We start from the raw sequence: 18134 nt of genomic DNA, 5'->3' as shown, positions 1-18134 counted from the left end.
GCACAGGCAGATAACAATTCAAACAGAAGTGATAACACATGCAAAGGACACTTCTCAAATTTATTCCCTCTTTAATACTAGTGGGGGGGTTTATTTACAAGTCCCCTGCAGCTCAAGAGGGTCCTGCATGTAAGCACAGGAAAACATATATCCTGCCACTGCTGATCTCACGGCTGCAGAGGACCTTTTCCCAACTTGACAACTTTTCAACCTAATCATCCAGCCCTGAGAGTGGCAAGGAAGGCAAGGCAGCCCTTATGCAGGTCAGCCCCTTCCCCTCCACGGGTGCACCCCCTCAGCAAATTGTCCTCAAAGGAGGATGAGAATGGAGGGGGTCGGGCTGGGAGAGGTGCAATGCAGGATGAGGCGGGGGTCACCAAATGCCCAACACCTGCCTGTGTGTGTGAGCAAAGAGATATGGAGGAGGGGAGGAGTGGGATCCAGCAGTGCTGGGGAGTTTGCAGCTCAGGAGTGCAGGGCTCTATGCAGGGAGGACAGCTGGGACTGCTCCGGGGCAGTGGGATATTAGCAGAGTTTCTGGTGCCAGAGATGCTGAGTCCAGCAGCGTGCAGGGGGAATAGGTCGGGAAAGCAGAAGCAGGAACGAAAACCTGAATGTGTGTTTGCCAGCAGCAGAGGATGGTGCAGAAAGCAAAGCTCTGAATGCAGATGGAAGTGAAGTGGCACAGGATGCTGTGGCCTGAAATACCTCAGCTCACCTGCATGGAGGGCAGCTCTCGCAGAGCAAAACAACAAAGGGCAGACACGAGCTCCCATTCACCCCTCAGACTGTAACGACGGTGGGAGCATGGCGGGCTGCTGCGCGTTCAGCTGCAAGGCCTTTTCCTTGTACAAGCCATGCTTCAACTGCTCAAGGCGAGTTCCCACCACTCTGGGGCTGGCAGGGAGGGCTGGCAGGTTCCCAGGCCTGGCTCAGGGCCCGCGCGGGCGATGCCGGTGCGGGGGAGGCACGGCTCAGCTTTCAAGCCCTCTCTGCTGGGGGTCCTGGCCAGCGTTGCTCTGCCCCCACCGCCCGGCACGCTCTCACGCTCACCTCGTACTCCTGGGAGAACTTCAGCCCATCGTTGGCTTTCAGCCTGTCGATGTTGTCGGCAAGGTCCGTCACGGGGATGGGAGGGTGGTCGCGCATGCCTGTGAGTGAGACAAGGAGGGAGGAAGGAGAGGGAAGTGGTTATGGCTCTGCATGGCTGAGGAAGGCTTGGCAACAGCAGGTGCACAGCAAACCCAAAAGGTGGGCGCAAGGCAGACACGTGTGACTATGTGAAGCGCTGGGCGGGATGGATGGGAAGTTGGTGAGATCACACGGCATGCTGCACGCACTCTCAGAGCACACGGTTCAGTGAAACAAAAAAGAAAGGTGATGTGCAGAATGTGCATGACCAGGTGAGCATGCTCGGACAGTACAGCCACCGGGCACACAGAGCAGGCCACGCAGTGGGCAGGGGCTTAGGCAAGCCCCTGGCAGGAACGGGACGAGGAGATGCTGTCAATGCGCTTCCCAAGCTCACGCACGGGCTGAAGATGAACCCACTGATTCTCTGGTGCTCTCACCACCAAGGGCTGAGGCTGATCCTCTTCTTTACCCCTAACAAAGGCATTAGCCAAAAAGAAACTCGCCCAGACTTGCACCAGGAGAAACCTCTGTGGTGCATGTGCACAGCTTTTTGGGTAGGCATATGCCACCCCAGCCCCTGGGGAGCTGAAGAAAGATCAGGAGGGCTCCATGGAGGAATGGCTGCTACCCTGGTTGGAGACCGCACAACTTTCTGAGAGCTCAGGAGCAGCAGCTTCTGGGAGGCTGCTGCAAGTTGGGATGCCCCTCAAGCCATGTCAGAAGTCTTGCCCTCTCTAAAGCAGAGATGGACAGTATGGCTCACCCTGGGCACAGGCCAAGCCTTGTTCAAGTGGAGAGGCCAGGAGGAGGGGATCCCACAGGTTCCAGGTAGCACAGGGGTGCCCATGTGGGACTGGGAGGAGCCCTACTGGTGCCCTGGGATTCAGGACTCAACCACTGCAATCTCTTTTTCTGAAGCTGAGATGGTGAATTGGCAGGAACGTGACTGTGAAACATCTCATCCAAAGCCTGCCTCATCCAAATCCCAAGGCTTGTGACTCCATCGGCTGCTCTGTGGGTTTCCCAGAAGCCCCACGTGGGTAATAATGATTATTAATAGGCTGAAGTTGTTGATTCACACCCAGGGAAACAGCCTGGAGCATGGCCAGGAGCTTCTCAATCACTCAGGAGCCTGAACGCTGCCAGAGATGACAGTGATGGGCCACTGAAGTGATGGAGCAGTCCCCAGGCTGGGTATGTGCGTTTTACACAGTGGTGACAAGTAGGTGATAACATGGTGTTACACTGCAGCAGCTGCACAGCAGGACTCCTCACACCTCTGCCAAAACCATCTGACATCGCTGCATATAGGCAAGACCTGATCCAACATACATTTGTCCTTCTATCACTTGGTAATGCAGAGCTATACACAGATGGTCTGAGAGCACATGGACGGATGGAGAAGGAAAGATCCTTCTTCTGCCTTGTGCTGAGGTCTCCCTGCAAATGGTGCTCTGTTTGACACTTCACTCATCAGGATCCTCGAGGTGGTTGAGCAGGCCCACAAAGACGATGCTCTGATTTCTGCACAATTTGCTCACTGGTGCCAGAGCCTACGCTCCAGAGGCTGTGGCTCAGAAGCAGCCTTTGCAGTGCAGAGCTGTTACTGATGAGTGATTGAATGAGAACAGTGTGGGACCAAGGCAGAAGTGTGGGGCTGGAAGGAGAAAGAGGCTGGAACGTAGCCACAGTATGTCCTTAGCCCAACATTGTTATGTATGAAGTATGGCAGAGCCGTTGTCCACAGCAGAGCTGCAGACACTCATCTCTGCTGAGAAATACAAAGGGGTCTCTCCAAACTTCAGTTTTTCTGGCCAAAGGAGCTGCAAGAGCAGATGGGGAGAAAGAGGTGGTTGATGTCCCATTATGGTGAACCTAGAACAATTGCCACTGACACTGCAGGGCAAGACAGAAGAGATCTGTACATACTACCAGGACTTCTACATGCTCTTCCAATGACTCTGGCAAGAGGACAGTGAGCTCTCCACCAGGCTAGAAGGGCTTGGAGGTCTCACAGGGTCTGCAGGGACACAGACTGCAAAGCCCTTGGCTCTGCTCCTGGGGGAAGCATCTATCCTATGCACTTCCCTCATTCCTGCGTGCACACACAGATGCCGTGTTCATCAAGCAGCAGGGAGGACAGGCTTTTATGGTTGTTTGAAAGTGAACCTGAAGCTTAAAGACAAGAGATAAAGGGGCAGTTACACGCATAGTCCTGATATTACTTCATCCAAGTAAGGCCCTCTGCTCTGTGCCTGGGACTCTGGTGCCAACAATGCCAAGCAGACCATCTGCACAGCAGCTCAGAGAAGATCAGCATCCCTTGGCATCCGTCTGCCTAACTATGGCACAGGCAACCCAGCCCAGGGAAGTCAGTTTGCCTGAAGTAGGAAGAGAATGTGTTCAGCCACTGGGCTGCAGAGCACCCTCCAATCTGCCCATTAAGGGGTTTTAGCTGGCCACCCCCTCCACAATGCCCAAGGTTATCTGTCCCCACGCAGGGCCAGCTGCAGGTGTGGTGCCACAGCAGAGCCTGGCATTCCACTGTGAGGGGGTAGGAGGCCTGGGAGCAGGTGAAGAGCTGCTGCAGGAGCGTCCTGGCAGCCCGGCACCTGGGGCCTTCCCTTCTGTACTGTGCTGTGGAGAGCTGTTGTAGTGCTGTGCAAACAGTACCCAAGCTTGGCTCCACACATCATGTCAGAAAGTGAAATCACTGCTGTTCTACAGTCTGCTGTGAGTGAGGGTGACCTTCATGACATTGAAACAAAAATTACAGAGATGAAAAAGAAAGGTAAAGAAAAAGCAAAAGGTGTCAAAAGATAAATACAGGAGTTAAAACTAACTTGAGACATTCGGGCAACTGGGGACACTGGCACCTGCAAAGAAAAGAAATGGGGCAAGAACAGAAATCCCATTAGCCTTTAGTCATCATCACAGAGGTTCAGAAACGGAAAGACAAAGAGATGGAGACGCAAAGGAAAGCATCATCTGGCACAGCACCGGGAGCCTCTCTCCTGCACAGCGCCAGCTGTCTGGCCCCCGGGGTTGCTCTGCAGCTGGCCATTACACACTGGGCTTTTGGCTTTGGCCAGCACCATCCCCTGCTGACAAACACATGGAGCTGGAGGTACTTGTGAGCACCTGTGAGTGAGCACACAGGTCTTCATCTGATGACAAGAGCTACATTTCTCTCTGCACACCACTGTCCACGGTCCAGTGCCCAAGGGGAGCCAGCACGGGCAGGTGGCTGGCAGGTACAGGGGACATCTGTGCTGCTCGGTGGCCAGGAGGACTGCACTCAGCCCCAGCAACCTCTACTCAGTGCCCTGAGCCTCCAGCTTGCTCGCAGCTCATCAGCAGCACAACTCAGTCTCATTTTGTGGCGTGCTGGGACACTGCCTGGTCCCATATCCTCTCAGCGACTTGGCACAGTGGTATGTTAGTACAGGGAGGCCAGCAGTGGGGGAAATAACCCTTGTCTGAAGTAAAAAGCCAGAAAAATGAGAAAGCTTAATATTTAATAACAGTAGCCCAATTAATTATGCATTAAACAAGTTTTCCCTGCTCAGCACGCTGCAGCGGGGAGATCAGCTACCAAAGTGTGCAGGGCTGGTGGCCAGCACCTCTTGTCAGTGCATCCATTCAGCACCGCCTGGGCCCACTGGGCTCTGTGGTTTTCATGCCTCCTCATTAATGAGGACAAGCTCATCAGGAGCTAGAACAGTGAATTCTAGTTGCACGACATCCGTTTCCACCCCCAGAGCCTCACAAGTGATGCGGAAGGGAGGAGGACGCAGTGGTGTCACTTGGTGGGAGAGTGTTGGTTAGCCGCATCCCAGAGCACTGCTGTGAACTGGGCACTTTGGGTTGTTTTTAACTCTCCAGAGAGCTCTGCAAGCTTCCTGAATTAGCCAGCGTCTCTGGTTTATCCTTAGGCACAGGCAGGAAAATAAAAATTTCCTGGATCCCTCTTTTCTCTGATGGCAGCTCATGACCCCTTCTACAGCCCTAGCAAGGGATGCTCTCGTTGCCAACGCTCTGATCTCTTGTCGGAGATGGGAGCAGATACAAGTCTGACCTATCACGCTCCTCCATGCAATGTAAAGCACGACTGTACAGCAAAGATGGCTCTTGTGTCCCTGGGCAGTAGAGACATGTCACAGAGTTCTGTCTCCATGCACAGGTGTCCTGGAGCAGCCCTGTTCAACACTTTGCTCCTCTGCAAGGAGCTGCATGCTGTTGCTGACTGTGTGTGGTCCCTCACCTAGTGCTGCTCCCAGTGATCTGCCTGCTGAGATGTTCTTCCCCTAGCGCAGGTGCCTGCCTTGCTCTCCACAGCATCCTCCTCCCATGCTGCAGTACCATGCTGGTCTGTGCTGTGTCTAATTAATGGTCCAGGTCTGCTAGTAACTGCCAGGCTGTCCCTGCATCCTACCTGTGAGGTCTGCCATCAGTCTGCCTGGGAGATGTACTAACTACCGATCTCTGACAGCTGCTCTGGCACAGAGGGAGATGTGCTGGTGACGCCCACCCCAGGTCTGAGCCAGACCGCTGTGAGCAGCAATAGGAAAGGCTTCTCTTACCCTCCTTCCCAGGCACAGCAGGCTTACATCAGGAAATGGTCCCTTCAAAACTCTCCTGTTAGATGAAAGCTCTTAGATGAATGAGCAGTAGGAGGAAAAGGAAAGTAGGTTACAGACCAGGAGGAGCTGCAAGTTAGAAGAGAGCTGTGTGTGCCTCATTTATTGCTGAACAGCTTCCTCCATCACAAAAGCCCAAGCGCTCCCCCACTTCATCTAGGACTTGGACGCTCTGAAAGGCTCTGAACAAGTCGGGGTGAGCCTGTCTCTGATCACTACAATGACAGGTACTGTGCTTTCGGTGCCATCAGAGACGTACAGACACAAAGCAGCAGCACGAGACCTTTCTGCAGTGTGAAGTACAGTTGCCTCCATGAGCTGGCAAACTAGCTACACGCCGAGGCACCACAGGCCAGCGCAGGCGTGACGAGATGCTCTGCACTGAACAGTTGCATGCAGAAAGCAACGGCTGTTACTGAACCATCATCCTCTGTGCTGAGTCCACTATGACCAGCAGCGCCCTTCATTGGGCTACAGCACTGACTGGGGAGCAACGTAGGCTGCAGGTAGCTCTTCTCTTCAACCTTAGCTGAGCAGAGCAGGAGAGTCAGCACATCAAAGATCCTGGGACAAAGCTGCTGGGATACCCAGCAGTACAAGGGCTCTCTATACCTCTTGATCCTCCCAGATGCAGCCCCTGTGGCCAGGGACAGGACAACCACAGTGAGCTTCACATAACGTCTGACAACACCACACACTAGGCTGTCCAAGTCCAGGTTCCCCAACCTTGCGTGCCTGCAGTGACAGGGCCAGGGAGAAGGATCTGCTGACCAGAGAGCAGACACCTGTTTATCCTTGGTACAAGCCCCCTCTGCCATTGTGACTGAGAATGTGCAACTGCTTCAGGGGCAGAAATGCAGCTCCTTCTCTGGCATGGGGACCTGGCACAGGGGAACCGGAGGAGGTGGGGCACAAGGGGGTTAGCTGCTCCTTACCTGGAGTCTGGTAGTTGAGCCGCCTCATCTCAACTGGGTCAGAGGAGTGGGCCAAGAGTGAGTCCTTCAGGCCGATGGAGTGCTCATCCTTAGAAGAGGGGGAGTGTGCCCTTTTCCTATGGACAGAGACAAGCAGGTGAGCTCTGGCAAAGACCAGCAGGAACCCCTCTGGGAAGGAGTCTGGGTCCCTGCGTCCCAGACACTCAGCTCCATCCCAGGCTCCCTGGGGCTCTGGGCAAGTCACAGTCTCTTCTGCGCCTCCAATTTCTCATCTATGAAAGAGGATGGATTGTATTTAAATGATGGCAAAGGTTTGATTAGTGAGGCACTTTGAAATGTGATATTCTGCATAATATTTATTAGAGAAAAAGCAGATAGATGCAAGATGTTGTTTCCTCTTATGGTCTCTAGGAACTATTTCCTGTAGTGGAAGGATATAATATTCTTTTTTTCTCAAGTATTAGAAATATTTAAATATAGAATGCTCTAATATAATAGTGTAAAGGCTCTTCAGGGTGTGTTTTATTGGGCCATTAATACATGTCTTGAATGGTTGAAGGCACCCAAGGCGTGTATTAATGGAACAATAAAATACACTGTTGTCTCTTCATGCTGTATTTATGCCTAGAGCAATGCCACCACCTCAGGCTCCTGCTGGAATTCACAGGCAAAGCAGGAACAGATCCAATTAAAAAGTGGACAAGTGAATATTAAGGAAAAGCTAATACTGCAAGAAGGGTTTCTAGCGATTCTCTAAGCCCCACTTGTTGCCTATGTTACAAATATAGTGGATATACCCATGCAGTAGAGAGGGGTGTTGGGCAGGAGCAGGACAGCAGTACTCTTTTGGAGTCTGTGCTGACCCTGATGCTTTGCCAATGTGCTGAGCATGCAGCAATATGTGGAGACTTTGTATTTTGGTTACAGCCCCAAAATGGATTTTACCTGATGGTGAACCCCTCTGCTGACCTGACGTTTTCTGAAAAGAGGGAGCTGTGTCTCTGCTACCCTGCACAAACGCTGGCACATTTACCATCCTGCAAACTGCAACTGTCAGTGTCTGCTTTCTACCCCCTTGTGAGGCATTTTGAAGCACCCTGAAGGACTGACAGGCTCTGCACAGAGGCAGCTGCATCAGTGGACCCTGAGCCACACATGATCAGAAACGCTGTGCACAGGCACAGGGTGCTGCCACTTCCATGGGGAGCTGTGCACGCTGTGCAGGCACTAGTGAAAACCAATTAGGGAAAATTTAGTGCATAAATCAGAAGTGAAACTTGCATTCCCTCTGTGACCCAGATTGTGAGCAAACTCCACCTGCAGCTCATGGCTGCATCAAACACTGGAGTTGTTCAATGGGGAGGACCAGCCTCCGAGTCTTATACTACTCTGAGTCATCTCAACATCTCAGAAGCCTTCTAGCTGCCTGGACCAAGACAAAACAGCTGAAGGACTGAGAGCATTGATAGAAAGGAAGGAAAATAACATGGCAAACAAATAAAACAGTGTTTCTCCTATCAGGAGCACAGCAGGATGTGACATGTGTGCTACTGTGTGCCAGTCCCGGAGCACTTGAGCAAAGCGGCCCAGCTTTTCTGAGGAATGGGCACAGCACATTAATTAACATTTGTCTCTCTCATTAACCTAGTCAGGGCAACTGCTAAACAAACCTCCAGATCCCAAGCTATCCATGCTCCTCGGCTTCGGCTCATTCCCACTGTAGAATATGCTGCATAGATACCTTTGGGAGAAAATACGTCCAAAGAGAAGCCGCACAGCAAAACGCTGTAGGGTAACACAGCATCACTTCGAGCACGCAGGTGGTGCTGGAAGGGGATATGCTGCTGCTGCATGGGCCAGGACACAGCAGGGACATGAATGTCAGGTCTGAGCACAGTGGGCTGGTGTTGCTTCCTGGTGCTCCATCCACACCAGACTCTGGGACAAAGCAAAGCTAAGCCAAGCGTCCATGGGGCCTAGCTACAGAAATATCCCCTGGGGCTATTTTCTCTCCTTAGAGACCAGCAAATGCTTTGTTTCTTGCAATTGCCTGGTATTCCATCAAAGTTTCCTCATTATAGACTGCAAGAATGCACCTGCCTTCTTGATGGAACACCTTTCAGTCTGAAGTGACTGAGAAAACAAAGAAACACCTATAAGTGCTGGTGTTGTAATTTTAAAAAATTTTTAATTTAATTGCAAAAACAATCTGGGCAGTCTTTATGTTGGAACTGTCTCCCTAGGAGCTGTAAGAGGCTGACAATTGCTAGGAGGCTGATACCTTTGAGGAAACAAAGTCTTTGCAAATTTCCAGGGCTGGCATGCCCCATGCTCCCAAAACCAAAGATACCCCTTATTAGCTTCAGGCTTGATTTTTAAAAAGGGAAATAGACTTGAAATTTTAGCAGAACAAAAAGATAAAATGGATTCCTACCTTTCTTGTTTACTAGATCCAGGGAAGAGCAGAAAGAGAAGAAGGGAGACGATCACTGACACAGAAAGGCACTGTCTGCATATGCAGAGCAGAGCTCCATTTAATCAGACAACAAAGCCAGCTCCCTTCCCGGAGCTCCAGATACATATGTAAATAGGGAGTCCAGGAGGAGCAGAACCTTGGAGCTGAGCTGATAGAGAATGACCTACCGTAATTGAACAGGCTACCCGAACACATGCAAATGCAACCTGTGGCTCCTTGGGAAGACTAACAATCATCTCACACTACAGTTGCAGCTCTAGCAGGACTGTTCTGCTACACAAAAGCAGGTGGTTGCTTCAGCAGGGAGCACAGAGCGTGGATGGTCCTGATCTGGTAGCCAGGACTGAGAGGCCTCAAGAAGAGAGCTCCTACTCTGATTTCAGCCTGTTCGCACCAGCAAGACTATGTTCCCCAGTCAAAATTCACAGCAGTGGGGGCATCTGTGATCAAGCAGGCAATTTCCAAAGAAAACTAGTACTACAGATGTCTCAAAGGCTGCAAATCCAAGCTGTGAGACCAAAGAGCAGTCAGACCAGCTTTAGGGACAAATCTGCTCTCCTCTGTCCCACTGCTGACACGTTTCCAGAATGCACAGCAGCTCTGTGTCCTCAGGCGGATATTAATTATCTTCTGCATACCCAGCCCTTCTGCTGTTTTTATAAAGCAGCCTTCTGCTGTGCCAAAAAGAGACCTTCCTCCTCCCTGTGACCACCAAGGACCATCTATCAGAGCACCCCATATCTGAAGGCTACAAGGAGGGTCTTGAAGATGCCACCACCTGTAGTGCTGATGCTGTAACCACTACGTCCTGGACTGGATCTCACCTTTTGAAGAGGAGTATAGCAATGACAATGATGATAATTAATATCACGGCCAGGACGGGCCCCATCACCCACAGCATCTCTGGTTCATCCTGCTGCTTTGCTGAAGCCACTTCCATCACGATCTCATCCGAGTAGGGGCTGGCTGCATATCTCTTCTGAACAGCACCGGCAAGAGAGAGAAAAAAAACAAGTGTCCATTATGCTAAAGCAAAAGCTACGTCCCTGACACATGGAGGTTTCCCCTTGCCTCTGGCTAGCAGGGAACCGTCATGCTTCTCAAACCCCAGCAGCACACCACGGGGTCCTGCCAACCTCAGCATCAGTGGAGGTCACACTGTGGAAATACTCCCTTCCTGGTGTGAAACGCTCCCAGTGCCAGCAACTTTCTGGCTAGCAGATCTGGCCCCGAGGTGCCAAACTGGAGCAGCCCAGCTAAGAGCCACTTGCCAGCCCTGGATTCTCTAGGATCCAAATCACAAGCTTTTGAATCCCAACCAATTGCGCAGTGGGGCTGGCTGACGATTCCTAAGTGGTTTATAATACCTGCTGTGCTGGTATCAACACAGCTCTCCAGGACAGGGCTATACCAGGAAAACCCCTGCGAGGTTAGGTGGTTTTCTTAAAGGAACAAAATGACAGGAACATTTTCTACCTGTCTCAGCACCATTAAACAGACCTTGGAAAGGGGCTCATGCTTACAGGTTTCTTTCCAGAGACTTCTGCAAACTGGCAGCCCAGTGATTTATAATGCGATGGGACAGCTTTCCAGCCCCACCAGCAAGATGAGATTAGCAGAGACCTGAACCCTTCCTGCAGAAAAATGACACTGCATCTGGCTTGTTCTGCTGCTGTTGCTAAGGCTTAGGGAGCTGTGTTGTCCCTTCACAGCTCAGCCTCGCTGGGTCAGAAGGGTTAAATGCTGCAAAAAGAAATCCTTTCCCCCTATTAGAGAGGGCCAGAGCTGTATCAGTTCAGTGCCTGTGGCTTTTAAGCAGCACCTGCAGCCCAGCATCGGGGAGCCAGAAACACTCTGCTTCTGCCATAGAAAGTTTTGGTCACTGAAGAGGTGCCTGTAGTTCTGTGAATCACCTGCTTTAAGGTCAAAGTTTAAACACGCACTTCATGTCTGTGTGTGTGTGAGGGGAATAAAAGGAAAAATCAAGCGTGCTGGTGTCACACAAATGCACATCTTGATCTCCTCTCACAGGTGCCCTTGATCCCAGCCAGCCTGGTTTCAAACAGGCAATGAGTACAGAAAATGCTCTTATCTGTGACATCCTTCTGGCAGCATGCACAGGTGCAGCATCCCAGCTCTTCTCCTCAGATTTATCAGTGGTCAGAGATGCCATGGGCTGGAGGGGGAGTGTGGGGAGTGGTTGCTGCTTTGTCCGTGAAACCTTTCAGCCCTAAAAGACCCTGTTTCAATGACCCTGAAATGGCTGCTGTCTCCCAGTTCAGCTCTGTTCCTAGAGGAAGTCTGTATGGGATCACTGCGACCCATCAGCCTGTTCCTACACCCCCTCATCCAGTTTGAACAACAGGACAGGGAGTCAGTGATAGCTCTGTCTGAGCACGGCAGAGACAAGAAGATGTGACACTGGTGGTGAGAGGATGGGGCAGAAGGCCTGGGGCTTCCCTTTGTATGGGCAAGTGGCCACTCTGTGAGGAAAACACAAAGCCTTTGCCTGTGGCTACCCAGAAAGGTCATTAGGTGGCGGGGGGGAAGGAGCACACTGATCTGTGCAGCAAGGTAACATGTGTGTCCATCTCCAAAGCTTTGTACAAGGGGCAAAGACTCATATTTTTGCAGACATACTTTGGAGATGCCTTCTTCCAAGAGAAGACAGAAGCGGAAGAGATCAGAAGGACTGTTATCTCAGTGGCATTTCCAAAGGCAGGCTGTGAGAAGCAGGTGCCCCTGCTCTCGGAGATGGTTTTCAACCACACTCCACTTTGCCTTTGAAGAATGGCAATGTTGTGCTTACCTGCTGATACCAGAGACACAGCAAGCAATTTAAGAGGAGCTGAGTGGGGGAGACAGTGCACAGCCTTGGACAGAGTGCCTCATGCTTCAAATGAAAATGGGTGATGCAGTGGGGGATGCAGAAAGGTGGTCTCTACGAGCAGGGTGTAATAACTCTGCTGGCTGGTGGTTCACTGGAGGGCTGTGGCAGATCTATGCTAGGGAGGAGATGATGATTATAGTCTGGGATCAACTAGTTAGGGTCATCTCTACTTGACAGAGACTGCCAGGATAGCACATCCTGAGGCCTCTGACTTACCTTGTTGTTAATCTGTGACCCTCCTTCCCTCACCAGTGTGCACGTCTTGCCACAAGAACACGTGAGCTGGATGAGTAATGAATAACTTGACCAACCCTAATGAGCCATTACAAGCAAATGAGGCTGAGGAAGGAAGTCACAGCTTGGAAGCCGACCAAAGGATTCTGTACATCTCTATTATTTCCATTATTTACACACTGGCTGTTGCTACTGCTGCTACCACAACTCCTGCCCTCTGTGTTTACAGCTGGACACTGACACACAGGTCTCACCATGCTGCTCCCTGCTTATTGCATCAGCTACTCCCTTCCCCCTCACGTGCCCAGGCCCCGTGTGCTTGGCAGCACACTGCCAACAAAGGCATTTGCCTCTAGCAAGGAGAGACACAGGAGCAAGAATCCCTATGCAGCAGGCAAGTGTGCAGCTTTACCCTGCTGACAACCTATGGCAATGGGAGGCAGGTTTGCTTCTCCAGACATCATCTGGAAGTGAGATTTTGGCCAGAGAAGAGCCTGTGAAGGCAGGATTGCAGAGGAAGCATCCTGTTTACCACACAGCCTCAGCAGCCACTGTGCACGGTAGGATTTCAAGGGGCAGTTTTCCACAGTCACTTACTTGAAACAAAGCAAAATGAACCTATCCCATCCCAACCATATGTCAAGCTCTGCTCTGGGCACAGCCCAGCAAGCCACAACTGAGCTTGTGTAGAACATGTGTGTTGACACTGCCCTCCACTCTCATCTCTTATGTCAAACATACGTACCATTTCCCTCCAAAACCATCATCTATCAAGTCAACTCCCATGGCTGCCTCAGCTTGTTGAGACCAGCGATGCAGCCTCACTCTCCTCTCTTCAGAGAAAACTCCAACATCGCAGCTTGCAGTAACTGTCCACCCTGCTTGCACTGAGCCCACCTCAGCTCTGCTAGGAAGAGCTGTGCCCCCCAGCAGAAAGCCCTTACCGTGTCTCCATCCTCCAGCGAGGCCAGTACGAAGCAGCGATAGCTCAGGTCTTGAGACAAGGGCTTGTTGTAGAAACCTTTGTAGTTCTTCTCGTCCCCCAGGGTGAAGGTCTCAGGCAGCACATCCACTTGAGCAGCAATGTAGGGCTTGAGTCTGTCTGCTTGGCGTCGCTGGCGCCTGCTCTGACTGCCTTGGCTTATGGCCTCCAGCAGCTGGGGACAAAAAAGGTGCATCACTATTGCTTCACCTGGCGTGACACCGCCTTATGCTGTTACCTTACTGGTTGTAGGACTCAGCAGGGTGGAAGGAAAGGGAGGAGAAGATACTGGGTTTGATTTGGATGTGGTGGTACAAAGAAACCAGAACGATGTGTTATCCATTTAGGCATTGCTGGGACACTGGTCTGCAGCCCCACACTGCAAGCACCTCTGGCAGGAGCTCAGCTTTGGGAGAGTCCTGAGCCCTGGGATGGTGACACATGAATGTAAGGGCTGGGACAGCCTGGCTGTGCCTGCCATCCAGAGTTAATGCATCCCAATGGGCTGCGAGTGAACTGGGCCACTTTCTGTGGCCCAAATACCGGTATGGACAACAACTCACGTTCTCTATGGACACTGGATGTGAATTACAGCTGATGCTGATGTACAGGGGAAAAGTGACATTTGCTGTGTCTTTCCCTTCGGTCAGTGCCTCGATATTTCACCTGCTGCTGGGTTGCAGTCAGAGCTGTGCGTAAATCACACAGAATGGTAACAGATTTCATGGGATGTTCAGAGTAAAAATGGCAAATTTCATAGTCAGCCACAAATTCATGAGAAAGGATATAAATACACAAAAATTCAATTATACTGCTAAGAAAGACTCTCAGATGTTAAAAGATGTTTTTCTAATGAATACAACCAAATATTAGGCTTGGAACAGAAATTCTAATTTAAAATGAAGAAGGAGGCATGAAATACATTTCACACACAAATGTATCAGTGCAGCATTGTCAGGGCAGACAGGGAACATCAGTGGGGCTGGGGAATGTGATGTGCACACAAAACCATGCTACTGAGCTGAGCTCACTCCCAGTGAGGAGGAAAAGCTGGGTAAGGCACCCCCCACTCTTTCTCCTCCACAGGCCATTCTTGCCCTCTTATGAATACTCATATTGGAGCAATTTAGGAAGGCTATAGCTTGTCATTGCAATATCACAAACAAACAAAAAGGAAAAAAAAGAAAAAAGGGATTCAGAAATCTCAGTTTCATAAATACCCTTGTAACTGCAGGGGGAAAAGGCAGAAATATAGTCTTTGACTGTGGAGTTTGCTCCTTACACAAATCTCTTATACCTTGGCTGAAATTACAGCTAAGCTCTTTGGGTCAGAAAGCACAGCTGTATGTGCATGAAACTACAGGGGTTCAGTTGTGATTGAGGTTGCCGGATGCTGCTGCCACCTATATATGTAAGATACACCCCAAAAGACTGCACCGAAAGAAATGCAAGGCTTGGAAATTCAGATCCTGAAAAATTAGGAAATTAATATTGTCTCTGCAAAATTAATTCAGCTGTCTTACGTATGCGCGTTGTGTTACAATCCTTGACTGCATGGTCACATACTGTCTTTTCTGCAACTCCCCTGCTTTGTTCAATACACAGGACAGACAGTGCTTAATCAAAGAGCAGCTATTCCATAGTTTGTTTTCTTCTTTGCATTATGCAGCCTGAGGCCTTGTTTATTGCTTACTATTCAAATCTGGCTCTGAAGACAAAATTAATAATTTCCTCGTGGGCTTTTCTATGGTGCTGATCACCATAATGTTACAAGTCCTTCACAAACATTAACGATCTTATCTTCCAAACACCCGTATGAGGTGAGATGAAAGCGATTATCCTAATTTTACAGATGGAGACAGAGATGCAGGGACATTAATGTAAAAAATGTTCACTAATTTTGAATGTCAAATTGAAAAGACATTGGCTTGTTTTGTTTTTAAAGAAAACTTAGCATTTTTTTATAGCACTGCCTGTACCCAGCAGAGCTCCTACTGACTTTCTCTGCAGCTGGAGATGCTGAGGCTTTGCAAATGAGGCTCCAGGATCTCAAACTGAGGACTCCAAAAAACAGAACATGCAAGACAGTGGCTGCTAATGAAAATTTTGTTTTAAATCATCTGCCCAAGACTGGGTGAAATAGAGACAGAAACCAGTTCTCTTGATAGCTTTCAACCACCTAAAGCTCAAAACCAAACCATCCTTTCTCATCTTAGTCTTCTATTTCTTGCAACATCTTCCAACTTCTGCAATGAAATGATGCAGAAGACCTACAGATGATGGTTCTCCATCACACATATGTGCAGAAAAGAACCACTCATGCACAGTGTGAACTGGGACCCCATAGAAATGACTGTGCAATCATGTAATTGAAGATTAATGATAAGCAAGGGCTGACTTACAGCTTCTAACGCTCTGTAATTTCTGAGTGCTTCAAGCTTGCAACTTTGTTCTCTTAATGGACTCTTCTGTGTGTCATTTCTTGGAATTTTTCCTTATTACTTTGGAGGTGGTGTTGTGTGTGGGAAAGAGTGAGCCCACAAACCCATTGTGTGAGACTCTTCTGATGCCTGCACATGTACCCTGCTACTGGCATTGGAGGACTCCTGCACAGAATAAACTGCATCTTGGGGTGAATGGGCTGGTGAATGCTGAAAGCCTTTAACAAGCAAGTGTGAAGAGAGCTTTGCAGGTTTTGTTAGATACTAGAGTAAACTCCTTATCCAAATTGTGAGCTTAGGTCCTATCCAGAAAGGGAAAAGCCTCCTGACAGAACAGTTTGATAAACTGAAAGCAATAGCTTTCTCCCCTAAGCTTGTTTGCAAAATCAGCATGGCTGCATCAGCAGAAAGAGGCTGCAAAGAGCTTACAACCTGAGACAGGATCTGTCCTTCTCAGCACTCTTGAGACACTCATGTGTGGTCTCCCAATGGGGTACTTTCTGGGAGGTGGCTCCTCCTTTGCCTGACTCCATCCTCCTTCCTACATGCTGTCACCAGCAAAGAAAGGCTGAGCAGGCACCACATGTCCACAGCCCCCATCCCTGACGTACAGTCTGCACCTATGTTGCTGCATCTGTGCTGTTGCCAGGAGGCCTGGGCAAAGAGTGCCAGACCACCTGGGAGCCACTTCCATTACAGCAGCTGCTACAGACTCCTACCTGGTCCAGCTCCATCTCATCAGGTGTCCGCCACCGAGCAATTGGGCTGCTGGTGCTCTGATCCGCTGGCACAACCACGATGTAGTACCACCTGGGAAGAAAGGAAAGCATAAGCACAAGCACTGGACCCTAAGTCATCTCTGGCAGGCCACCAAGTAACACGTGCCATATGCATCCCAAGGACAACCTGCTCCTCTCCCTGCCCTCTAAGCAGCAAAAGGGTTTAGGTAAGGAAGAGGCAGGTTTTCCAGCTGCACCAGAGAAGAGAATACTCCCGTTAGCACTCATTAGGTTAATGAAGATCTACAGACTGTGCTCCAGAGGGTGGTGTAGGAGCTGTGAGAAGGACATTTATATAATCGGATTGTAGCAAGAACCCTGGGGGAACTGTGCTTTAGCACAAGGATACCACAGTAACGAATAAGACTTCCACAAACTTGCTTTTTTAATCTCCTAGAGGCTTTAGGCATTATTTATTTAAAGGATATTATACAGTGTCAGAGAAAGTCCCTCCTGATCCTCAACTGTGTTTTTGCTGGTAGCATCTGGAGTATGCCCACCAGGGTGAGGGCAAACTGTCAGAGAATCATCTTAATTTTATTGAACATAAATATTTGCTCAGAAAGAGCCAGCAGTGTGATCCCATGTTATGGGCAAATGCCTGCTCAGAAATTCACTCTCAGGTTACAAAACCCACAGGTTGGCAGAGGTCTGTCCTGCCCTTTTCCCCATCTCTAGCCTCCCACCCTGCCTTCTCCACCTGGGCACAGCACCTACCTAACTGGCACAGTCGTCTGGACTTTGGGAAGGGTGAGCGTGAATTTTCCTTCTTGTATGTATTTGTTTGTGGCAATGGGTTTGCTTTGCAAGACATCAGGAGCGGTGCGGATTGAGACGAGGTGCTGGAGCCCCCCAGCACTGCTCCCGCGGTTCATTAGCACAAAAGAATAGTCCGTGTCCGGCTGCAGGTCACTTATGAGTTTCTTCATCGAGTGGCCGTCCACCTCCACACTCTGGCTATTGTACAGAATCTGAAACGGGAAAAGGACACGCTCATACAGCCAACAGCTGCTGCTGAAAACTCACACTCAAAACAGCAGCGTTAGAGATGACAATTTGGCTCTGGGCCCTCCCTCAGGTGGTTCAGCTACTGTGCGCTTCGTAAACAGCCATAAATCTTTAGTTAAAGAAGAGCAACCCCCAGCAGAGGGTTGAGCTGTGTTCCCTGCATCTCGCAGCAATGGAGCAGAGAGGGTCATCTCAGCAAAGCCCGGGTAGCCGGCACCAGCAGCGAGTCTGGCGGTGCCACACGCACTGCGTTTCAGCAGCAGTTTGGGGGAGGAATCCAGATGGCTGTGCTTTGCCCTCACACGGAGATGAATGGATCTTTGTTTCTTGTCTCACAAGGCTACAACACACAATATGCTTTTGGTGTAAAACCCCGTCTGCTTTAAATTGGTGTCACTCCCGTGTCTACCAGCTGACGCCTGATCGAACGGTTAATGCACAGCATCCTCCTCCCAGCAAGGTGACCAGAGATGGGTTACGTGCCTCACCAATGATCTGACAAATCAAGCGCAGGGCTCACAAATTGGTACCCGAAACAGTGGCTCTGCAGGTGTGACACCCCGTTGCTATGACAACAGATGCTGGTGCCTTGCCAGCCGTGGGCTGGAGATCGGC

The 18134-nt window shown here is 50.2% G+C and overlaps 1 protein-coding gene across 1 annotated transcript in view; it reads right to left on the bottom strand.

Moving 5' to 3' along the window:
- The window catches only part of PTPRF (protein tyrosine phosphatase receptor type F), a 292186-nt gene that overhangs the window by 24345 nt on the left and 249707 nt on the right, over positions 1 to 18134 (bottom strand). The window contains exons 20-25 of the mRNA XM_029084975.1: positions 17229 to 17482; positions 16452 to 16542; positions 13254 to 13466; positions 10010 to 10164; positions 6710 to 6825; positions 1054 to 1151 (exon numbers count right to left, since the gene is read on the bottom strand). Coding sequence (XP_028940808.1) covers positions 1054 to 1151; positions 6710 to 6825; positions 10010 to 10164; positions 13254 to 13466; positions 16452 to 16542; positions 17229 to 17482 — 927 coding nt within the window. The remainder of the gene's footprint in view (positions 1 to 1053; positions 1152 to 6709; positions 6826 to 10009; positions 10165 to 13253; positions 13467 to 16451; positions 16543 to 17228; positions 17483 to 18134) is intronic.

The sequence above is a fragment of the Antrostomus carolinensis genome, unplaced genomic scaffold, assembly GCF_000700745.2.
Source record: "Antrostomus carolinensis isolate BGI_N321 unplaced genomic scaffold, ASM70074v2 scaffold13845, whole genome shotgun sequence".
NCBI classification, from domain to species: Eukaryota; Metazoa; Chordata; class Aves; order Caprimulgiformes; family Caprimulgidae; genus Antrostomus; species Antrostomus carolinensis.
The sequence above is the reverse complement of the archived record's forward strand: the minus strand, read 5'-3'. Positions and strand labels throughout refer to the sequence as shown.